Source organism: Sinocyclocheilus rhinocerous, unplaced genomic scaffold (assembly GCF_001515625.1).
Source record: "Sinocyclocheilus rhinocerous isolate Xijiao unplaced genomic scaffold, SAMN03320098_v1.1 scaffold653, whole genome shotgun sequence".
NCBI classification, from domain to species: Eukaryota; Metazoa; Chordata; class Actinopteri; order Cypriniformes; family Cyprinidae; genus Sinocyclocheilus; species Sinocyclocheilus rhinocerous.
The window spans coordinates 27,332-37,803 of NW_015642815.1; the positions used below are offsets into that span (position 1 = coordinate 27,332).

A 10,472-nucleotide genomic window follows, 5' to 3' on the forward strand; every position below is an offset into this window, starting at 1 on the left:
AAGGCTGTCCCGCCATACCGATGGCTGGAATATAACCACCCTCAGATGGCTATACTAAGGAGGTCCCCAATCCACGTCAGAGCCTAGATAGCCCACTCTCTGTGGTCTGAGCAGCTCTCTAGGAAGGCTATCTACTTACTACCCTAGCAGGGGAGATAGCACTGTTTAGGTAATAGCTCAAAAGACCGCTAATTAAAACCCTAAGCAGGGGAGCGATCCCTGAGCTAACACATAGCTATCCTCAGATAGCTAGGCTCTAGGAAAGGAGACCACTCCATGAGAGTGCTCACCGCAATTGCAGTAGAACACAGATGGCCACAGATAGCTCTATTCAAGTAAGCCTGTCCTGCCAAAAAATGGCTGGAATATAACCACCCTCAGATGGCTATATTAAGGAGGTCCCCAATCCGTGTAAGTCCCACAGTAGACAATACACAGCTAGCCTAGATAGCCTTCCTGCAGAGCTGCCCAGACCACAGAGAGTGGGCTATGGAGATAGCACAATCTAGGCAAGGGCTCAAGGAGACCGCTACTTAAAGACCCTAAGAAGGGGAGCAGTTACTGAGCTAGCACATAGATATCCTCAGATAGCTATGTACCTAGGAAGGGCTACCGGAAGGGGGACCGACTGAAACTACCCAGATCACAAAGAGTGGGCTGTCTAATTACAACCCAAAGAGGGGAGACAGCACTGTCTAGGTAAGGGCTCAAGAGACCGCTACTTAAAACCTTAAGCAGGGGAGCAATCAGTGAGCACAGTGGGCTAGCGAAGCACCGTGTTATTGACCAGGAGCTCACAAGAGGGAGGCCATCAGTAAATGATTCGCTAAGAGCGAACACAAACATCATTAGTCCAAGATCAAAGCCTGATGTAAGCTGTGGCCATAATACTAGAGGGCTGGACACAGCTATCTTTGAATAGCAGTTCACTCAGATAAGGCTGAAGATAGCCCAGACCACGGAAGTGGGCCATCTATTTAAAACTCACAGAGACCACTATTTAAAACCCTAAAAAGGGGAGCAGTCTCCAAGCTGGAACACAGCTATCCTCGAATAGCAGATTCCTAGACAAAGACTTCAGTGCTTAATCGAGAGAACTTGTGCCAAGGGGAACCCAACCTAGTTAAGAAGCCAGGCTAGAACATAGCTGCCCTCAGACCGCCATATTCCAGAGCAAAGTAAGCTTGAGCTGGAGCATAACCACCCGCAGATGGCTACACTCGGCTTAACACAGGAAGAGACACTCCCCATAACCACTCTAGGTGTTGAAAACCCTGGGAGAGAACCGTGAGACACTGTGACTCATCACAATGAGCGCGTAACTCTGAACGCATGCGCTCTTCGCCGAGACAACACGAAAGCAGAACATGCCCTTGAGTGGTTAGAATCCAAACAAGTAGGCACACAATCCTTAAAGGGGTCCTATTATGCTTTTTCACTTTTTAAATTTTAGTCAGTGTGTAGTGTGTATGTTTGGGCACAAAAAAGATCTAGAAAGTTAAACCCTAAACCTACCCTAACAGTCTACTCTGAGAGTTAGTAGACATGTAGTTGCGAATTAATGAGAATTAGTTGACATGTAGTTACAAAGTTACTTATAGTTAATAGAATGTATAAAGTGGACTATCGAAATAAAGTGTAACCTAATATTTATTTGTCTGTATAATGAATGTGTTGTAAATCTGTGTTTTATTCAGATTACCCTAATAATCATAATAAGTGCGCACACTATTTTTGTCACGACCAGCTTGACTGGCGCTCGACTTTGCGTTTTTAATGCGCTGTTTTTGAACAGTTACTTTTAAAGAGCCTGTCTCAAGCTACAGCGATCGGTTTCATTCATTTTTGTGCTGTGTTTTTGTGCGTCTGCACTGCTACAGCAAACGCGTCATATGCGCTGATTACTGCCAAAGATTATGGCATATTTATAGGCTAAAATTAAAAACGAGCTCCCTATCTGACTCGTTTTTGTAGAGCTGTTACTGAGTTTAAGTCAGCAAAAAGTAGCGTCACACATAAACTGATCATAACCGATCATTGTTTACATCTCATTAACATCCCTATTAATACTCCTATGTATCATATGTGGCTAGTGTTGTTTTAATGCTTAAATAACAATTAATTTTAAATGAACCCTTTTAACTATGAAATAATTCTTACTATTTGGGATTTGAGACAACTCTGTGGCTATCCTAACTTTCAGAAGTGATTTGCAATGATTTTTAAGATTCTTTAAGGATTTAAATTAAGTTTCGTCGGAAGAACATTAAGGGGAAAAAAAGATAAGAATATTCTTAAGAATTTTTAGGAGTACAAAATATTAAACATAAATATAACTTTTTTTTTTTATTAAATAAGAAGAAAATGGCAGTTAATAAGAAATGTATTCTTACGAATGTTTCGTGAATCCAGCCCCTGGTTAACCTATTGCTTATATTGAAAAAAATTCATATTTTCAATTTAATCTCGAACAAGCCTGTAATCTTGTTAGTCACATGGTCTGAATTTTCCCACTCTTGCAGAGTATAATTTAGACATGATTTCTATAATTTAGTAATAGATAGTAGGTTTTAATATTACACAAATGAATTATTTCGCTCAGACTTCTGTATTATTTTTCCTAATTTAATGTGTGTCATGTCGTAATAACAAATGTCCAACTTGTATGTTCTATAGAGCTGAGCATTTTAAAAAAGGATCAAATTAGTGAGTTCAGCTTTGAGAATAAAAACCAACCTTCCTCAGTATCTTCATGTTTGGCTCTGAATGTTTCCTCAATCTTCACGTCTTCACTCTCCTCTTTAATAAACGCCATCTTTGTTTGTTCCTCAGTATCTTCATGTTTGGCTCTGAATGTTTCCTCAATCTTCACGTCTTCACTCTCCTCTTTAATAAACGCCATCTTTGTTTGTTCCTCAGTATCTTCATGTTTGGCTCTGAATGTTTCCTCAATCTTCACGTCTTCACTCTCCTCTTTAATAAACGCCATCTTTGTTTGTTCCTCAGACTGAACCTTTTAAATGCTTAAAAACACAAACCTGTCTTCATCCGAATCACAACAGATGCAGGAGCGCAGCCTTATGACGTCACGCCACAAAACCAAAATAAAAGTCCCGTTGACACGCTGCTCTCTAGAATCCAGTGCATAGAAAACTACACACAAATAATAGAATATTTGAATCAACAACCTGTTTGCTAATCTTCAACATGTTTTACACTAAACATTACTTTTGTTTGGAACTATATGTAGATTTTACCTTAAAATGTTATTTTTTAACAGAAGGCAGAGTAGGGAATGTTGCTACAGGCTTAATATATTCAAGTATGATACGTCATGATGTAAGTGCGTAATGTGCACGTGATTGGTTGACAAGAAGGCAGTAAAGCATGTCAGTTCTTGAGCCACCAGTGCGTCGTCTCATTTATTGGTTTGAAAAACTATAATACATGGTGTCAGAAGTTGTAAGTGCATCAAACTTGATGAAGAATAGCACAGTTACAGCCACCATTAAACCTGTGTTTACAAGGAAATCTTGCCGGAAACTGGAAGATTTGGGTACAAAAATTCGACCTGTTCCTGACAGCTAGTGGTATTACGGAAAAGTCTGAAAAAGTGCCACATTTCTACAGCAATTAAAGGGGTGGTTGACATTTTTTTTTTTTTCGAGGCTTGATTGTGCTTATGGGATCCAGTTTAACATGCGTTATGCTTAGTTAAAAAAAACACCGTTCTGTCCCTTCTCTTGTGAACGCTCTGATGATTTCCTGGTTTTATGAAGCCCCTCCCTCAGAAATACGCAATGGGCTCAGATTGGTTAGCTGGCCCAGTGTGTTGTGATTCGCTAGTGCGCGTGCAGAAACGTCACGCCCCTCAGCTCAGAATGTGCTCCGGTTGTGTTGTAAACAATGGCGTCGTCTATATTGCTTATCAGTTTGAGCCCGATTGAGACCCAGAGAACATTAGTCAAGAGGATCACACAGAACCTGTGCAAGCACGGCTCTTACATGACATTTCAGAATGGTACGTTTTTTTGTTTGTTGTCGTCTCATACAGGGTTCGTACAAGGTACCTAAAAGTGCTCGTCTTCACTCTCCTCTTTAATAAGCGCCATCTCTGTTTGTTCCTCAGTATCTTCATGTTTCAGACTGAATATTTCTTCAATCTTCATGTCTTCACTCTCCTCTTTAATAAACACCATCTTTATAATAGTGTGTCACGTGGATCTCAGATGATTCAACTGTTTTTCTGTGAGTTTGGACACTTTGTTCTGTTTAAGATGAGAATAATTAACAGAAAGAAAAATCAATCGAAACTAAATCCGAGTGCGTCTCAATCAGCTTCCTAGTTCAGTAGTCAGCACACTGTTAAGGGAGTCAGTCAGAGAGAGAGTTAATTAAAAACACTCAAATTTGTGCTACAAATTAAAGAGACCTTTCATTTTTAGGCATTTATTTTTTACAATTAGTATTGATTTGTAGATAACATTTCATATATTCCATCCAAGTGGATGCAAAACAACCAGTTTAACATGCGTTATGCTTAGTTAAAAAAAACACCGTTCTGTCCCTTCTCTTGTGAACGCTCTGATGATTTCCTGGTTTTATGAAGCCCCTCCCTCAGAAATACGCAATGGGCTCAGATTGGTTAGCTGGCCCAGTGTGTTGTGATTCGCTAGTGCGCGTGCAGAAACGTCACGCCCCTCGGCTCAGAATGTGCTCCGGTTGTGTTGTAAACAATGGCGTCGTCTATATTGCTTATCAGTTTGAGCCCGATTGAGACCCAGAGAACATTAGTCAAGAGGATCACACAGAACCTGTGCAAGCACGGCTCTTACATGACATTTCAGAATGGTACGTTTTTTTGTTTGTTGTCGTCTCATACAGGGTTCGTACAAGGTACCTAAAAGTGCTTGAAGCACTTGAATTTGACTTTTTGAAATTTAAGTCCTGGAAAATGCAGGACATATTTTTGAAAAGTACTTTAATTTCATACATACCGCCTTTTAAAAATCCGTCTTAATTTTTGTTTTCAATAAAAAAAACTTTTCACGCAAAATGAACGTTTTAAATACAGAGCCTGGGAGCGCACGAGATCTCGCGATAGTAAACATCACAATGATACTCCTTGAGGTGAAAAGCGCACTAGCGATATCAGTTGAGTTTGTGGTAAAACCTTTGACAGTACTTGTGTGGCGGGGGTACGAGGGCAAAAAGGGGATTTTTGCTTTAAGTACAATGGGAATTGAACAAGATATCAGTCTCACTCAGACTACGCCACTATGGGAATTTCACTCAAAGAGTTAGAATAAACCACCTACAGAGGCATACACAGATTCGTATCACCAATTAGAGTCAGAGACATGAGTAACAATACAGAAATGAACTCTTTAAAAAAAAAAAAATTGGAAACAGGACAGCACTGCAGCCGTAAACGAACGCGGAGCACCCCGACAAATCGAGACTGTTACGCTGCTAGATTTATTCTCTCCCATCCTAATAAAATCGCCCCTCATGCCACACTTGCATTATATTGTTCGGTCTTTTATTGCATGTGCTGTTTGTTTGGGTTTCCAATCACGTACATTTGGGAACGAACATTATAAATTCTGACGCACTTTGTGTTGCACTGTTATCATTTACAAGCGTGGCGCGCGTCTCCATCTCAGCAGCTCGGTCAACAAACTCTTCCTCTGCATATGCTGTGAGTTTGGGTTGCTTAACATTCATCTGGGAAAACAGTGCGTTATCTCACTAGATTTATAACGTAAATCATTTAGAAAACTATGCCAACACACAGGGCCGTTTCTAGGCATAGGCGAGCTAGGCGGTCGCCTAGGGCGCCACCAGCTGAAGGGGCGCCAATGAGCGCACGTACTGGCACTTTTATCAGGGTTGTGATAAAGAGTGGCACGGTCACCCTGAAATATGACTGCCGCCCCCACTGGAAAGCCAGGAGAATATATAAATATATTTCTAAATATGCGATTTGTTGTACGTTGCGATTTTAAAATAAAAGTTTAAACCTTTGCTCTGAGTTTGCAAGTGGCCAACTATTAAAATTAAATTGATTTAAACATTGTTGAATCACGCTGTAAAGTGAAACATCACCTGGCCATTGGCACCATCTGCAGGTATCTGTTATAATACTTAATGTACTTAAGTCGGTTATGTTCATATTATGTATAGGCATATTAAATTACGTATTTTAACAGTGGTGTTTAATAAAACCATGTGATTACTTGGTTTTTATACTTTATTTTATCCAATTATTATTGCCTCATTGTTAGTTTATATATAAATATAGTCATTCTAAAGCCTGTTTTTCACTTCGGTCTATTTTTATTACTAAAAAATATCAGATTACTCAATTGTCAAAATAATCAGTAGATTACTTGATTACCAAAATAATCGTTAGTTACGGCCCTAGATTAGTTAAAATATTTCAAAATACAACTGCATTGTTTTGCTTTTTGTGATTAAAAATTATTTTTTTTTAATTAAAAATAGTATTAAAATATTGTCTTGTTCTAGTGAACCAAGTATGTGCATTTTGTCTCATCTCGTCACACCCCTAGTGTCGATAAGTGGTGATATAGCTCATAATTTTCCAAGTGTTTGATATAGCTTTCATTCTTCAGGTCAATCATATATTCATGAAAAAAAAAAAGTTTGAATAAGGAAAGTGATAACTTTGCCAAAGTATCCTTTGTCAGTCACTGCATGCTTTGCATGTGCTGCACTTTATTTGTGCCATTTTGTTTAGTTTATTAGAATTTGGAAGATAATAACGATATTGTTTGATAAGTGAGATCTCTGATTTTAGTCTTTAAAAACCAAAAAAGTAGTGCTTGAAAAGTCTTTGAAAGTCCTGGAATTTCATTTTGCAGTTTCTGTACAAACCCTGCTCATACTTTTAGATAAGCTGTTATTTGTAAATGCTACTGCTTATGTTAGCTTTTAATATACGGTTTTATCCTGATTATAGCTGTAATACAGCAGAATACATGATTGCGTTATAGCATTTTTGTAAAGTAATTGTTTATTTTGTAACAGTAAGAAGTGTTTGTCAGCAAGTATTGCTCGCTACCACGGCAACCGCATGCACGTACCTGTTTAATGCTTCTTGTAGCTTTGTGAAAAATATCTGTCTATACACATAAGGTGTATAATTGGAACAGTTCATTGTTGGAGCTGACGACCTGATGATCTGAATCAGGTGAGAGAGAGAGATGCAGAGCGTGTGCAGTGCAGGAGACGCGAGGAACAGGATTGAGAACCGCTGCTTTAGAACATTGATTTTGAAAGTAGTGAATCCATTAGAATTGTTAGAAGACAGAATTGCGATTCATATACGAATAGATTTTTACGTGCACCCCTAGTTTTTTTTTAACACGCCCCCACATATCTACGTCACGATGTGGGAAGATTTGCATAACGCCGCCAAAAAGTTCACGATTTATTTTTTACATTTCCTAGTCTTTTGAAAATCACTCTACATTCTCTCACAGTTTTCATGAAGCAAGTCCATATGAAAGCAATTTTACTTGATCTTTCATCATTGTCTTCTTGTAAGAGAAAATTATGGTTCTGTTAAACATGCAATGAGCAACACATGGAGTTGCAGTTATTTACACCAGTTTGGGTTAATTAAAAAAGAACATTTTTAACAGCGATTTAACGCCAATATGAAGATAACACCAGCAGTGCTATTTTATAAACTTAGAATGTCAAACTAACACCAACACTGTGTATTTTACACTGTCTTTGGAAATATAACAGTAATGATTTTGCTGTGTACTGATCAAATTAAGTCAGGTCTACTCCCCCCCCCGCCTTCAATACAATCGAAATTTTATTTGGATCGAGCTTAGTCAGACTGATTGATGCGTTTACATGATGGCTTTTCAGATTACTAATTTATTATTTGGGTAAACATAGATAGTGATGGCACACTTCTCTCCAGTTATTACATGATGCATAAGGTTTTTCCTGTCTGTGAAAATTATTCCATACTGACAACATCTAAAACTCTAAAACTAAATCTCTCCAGAAGTGCATCTTCACATGTTGATTAAGGTTTACTTTACGTCCGAAACTCTTTCCACACCGATCACATGTGAACGGCTTCTCTCCAGTGTGAACGACCATGTGAAGCTTAAGGTCTCCTTTTCGTGAGAAGCTCTTTCCACACTGTTGACATGTGAAAGGTTTCTCTCCAGTGTGAATTCTCATGTGGGAATCAAGGGATTGTTTATATCCGAAACTCTTTCCACACTGAGAGCATGCGTAAGGCTTCTCTCCAGTGTGAACTCTCATGTGAGTCTTAAAGCTTATTTTATGACTCAAACTCTTTCCACACTGCTGACATACATAGCTGTTCTCTCCGGAGTGATTTTTCATGTGAGAATTTAGGGTTTCTTTATGTGCGAAACTCTTTCCACACTGATCACATGTGAATGGCTTCTCTCCAGTGTGAATTCTCATGTGTTTTATAAAGTTCCATTTTTGAGTGAAATGTTTTCCACACTGTTGGCAGGTGAAAGGTTTCTCTCCAGTATGGATTCTCATATGGTTCATAAGGTTCCCTTTGTGTCCGAAACTCTTTCCACACTGTTGGCAGGTGAAAGGCTTCTCTCCAGTGTGGATTCTCATATGGTTCATAAGGTTCCCTTTGTGTCCGAAACGCTTTCCACACTGAGGGCAGGTGAAAGGCTTTTCTCCAGTGTGAATTCTCATGTGGGCCTTAAGAGATTGTTTATGTATAAAACTCTTTCCACACTGATGGCAGGTGTTAGATTTGGTCTTCTGGGCTCTTTTTCGTGAGGAAGTTTTTGCAGTCTTTAAGTTTTTTTTTCCAGTTTTAAAATTACTAAGTTCCACACACTGATCCTTCTCTTCCATTTCATTCAATTCTTGTCTCTCCTCTTTCAGTGACACCAGGTCTACAGTGGGAAAAAATTTAATACGTTAACTTCACATTGTAAAAAGTGACAGTAACTTACTGTTTAAAATTAAAATTGTACTATACCGTAAAAAAAAAAAAAAAAAAAAAAAGCTTTCTGGGAAATCATGGCCCTTTCTATGTACTGCTATTTACTTTGTTGTAAGGGAAACCGGTAAATTTACTGTAAAAAACCCCAAAGCATTCTGGGAAATCATGGCCATTTCCACGTACTGCTATTTACTTTGTTGTAAGGGAAACTGGTAAATTTACCTTAAAGGGAATTAATTATTATATTTATAGTGAATTTTGACAAAAATTGGGTCTCATTCACTAATAATTGCATAGATTGTTTCGTATTTGTACGCACAGGTGAACTTCTCACGGAACTAATTCACAACACGTTCATACGTACATTAATTTGTTAACGTTGTTGAGTAGTGGTTCAACGGATCACAAATCTCACGGTTCGGATCATATTACGGTTTTTGAGCTATGGATCGGATCGTTTTTCAAATCAGCAAGAAAAAAAATCTATGTAACTTTGCTTTCCATAAGTATGATACCACAGTAAAAACTCTTAGCCTAAGAAAGTTCAAACATTATTAAAGAGACAAGTGAACAGCCAGTAAAAATAAGAACAAATAGGCTACACAAATTACATACATAGATAAATACAACAGAACAATGTTACAAATAAGGTCGGAAGTATTCAGATACATACATGTAATAATTAAGTGTAAAATAAAACTGCATAGTGTTCACTGTATAAATAGAGGACAAATATTTCAATCGATCGCTCAGGCATGGCACCGAAATGAGGCACAGAAATCTGCGTTCTGATTCGATTCTAGTACATCCCGGTTACATAGGAACCGGTGCCATATTGGTACTGGGTTTCTGTACCCAACCCTACTTGAGGGTGAGTAATTTATGGGCTAATTTTCATTTTTGGGTGAACTAACCCTTTAAATACACCAAAGCACAACTGGATGTACGGAAAGCGTAAAGGGACAAAGCATTGGCTACTTTCAAATGTCTTACTACACTGCAGTATAATAAAATGATTCTCACACTCCAGTTAATGTTCTGTGATTTATTAATTCATCTTGCAATTGTTCCTTTGTTTTTGTTTTATGACTGAGTTTATGCAGATTAATTTTTCTTAAATAAATTAGCCTAATCTGTCGGTGCTGACGTCCAAACTCGATGCCTCATATTTTTGTTTCCAAAAGTGCTACAATTCATTTTAATTAATATACTATTTGATTAATCTGTGGACCTTCTTACTGACACAATGGCATATACTGAATCTGAACACTTAAAGGGTTAGTTCACCCAAAAATGAAAATTAGGCTGTGTTTTACCCCCTAGGCATCCTAGGTGTATAAGACTTTCTTCTTTCAGACGAATCCAGTCGGAGTTATATAAAAAATGGTCCTGGCTATTCCAATCTCTATCATTGCAGTCAGCGGGTGTTGCAGTGCTTCAGTCCAAAAGAAGTGAAATAAAAAGCACCCATCCATAAAAA

General features: G+C 38.3%; 1 protein-coding gene, 2 long non-coding RNA genes and 1 pseudogene across 3 annotated transcripts in view; 1 reads left to right on the forward strand and 3 right to left on the reverse strand.

Moving 5' to 3' along the window:
• Positions 1-3,000, reverse strand: part of LOC107756522 (gastrula zinc finger protein XlCGF8.2DB-like) — a 7,518-nt pseudogene extending 4,518 nt beyond the window's left edge.
• Positions 1-8,226, forward strand: part of LOC107756528 (uncharacterized) — a 12,381-nt gene extending 4,155 nt beyond the window's left edge. Inside the window, exons 2-3 of the long non-coding RNA XR_001641825.1 lie at positions 5,426-5,427; positions 8,155-8,226. This is a non-coding gene — a long non-coding RNA (uncharacterized LOC107756528). The remainder of the gene's footprint in view (positions 1-5,425; positions 5,428-8,154) is intronic.
• Positions 5,871-10,472, reverse strand: part of LOC107756526 (uncharacterized) — a 28,993-nt gene continuing 24,391 nt past the window's right edge. Inside the window, exon 4 of the long non-coding RNA XR_001641822.1 lies at positions 5,871-5,880. This is a non-coding gene — a long non-coding RNA (uncharacterized LOC107756526). The remainder of the gene's footprint in view (positions 5,881-10,472) is intronic.
• The window catches only part of LOC107756524 (gastrula zinc finger protein XlCGF49.1-like), a 12,510-nt gene continuing 9,749 nt past the window's right edge, over positions 7,712-10,472 (reverse strand). Inside the window, exons 2-3 of the mRNA XM_016573681.1 lie at positions 8,431-8,942; positions 7,712-8,178 (exon numbers count right to left, since the gene is read on the reverse strand). Coding sequence (XP_016429167.1) covers positions 8,023-8,178; positions 8,431-8,901 — 627 coding nt within the window. The 5' untranslated portion in view covers positions 8,902-8,942 and the 3' untranslated portion in view covers positions 7,712-8,022. The remainder of the gene's footprint in view (positions 8,179-8,430; positions 8,943-10,472) is intronic.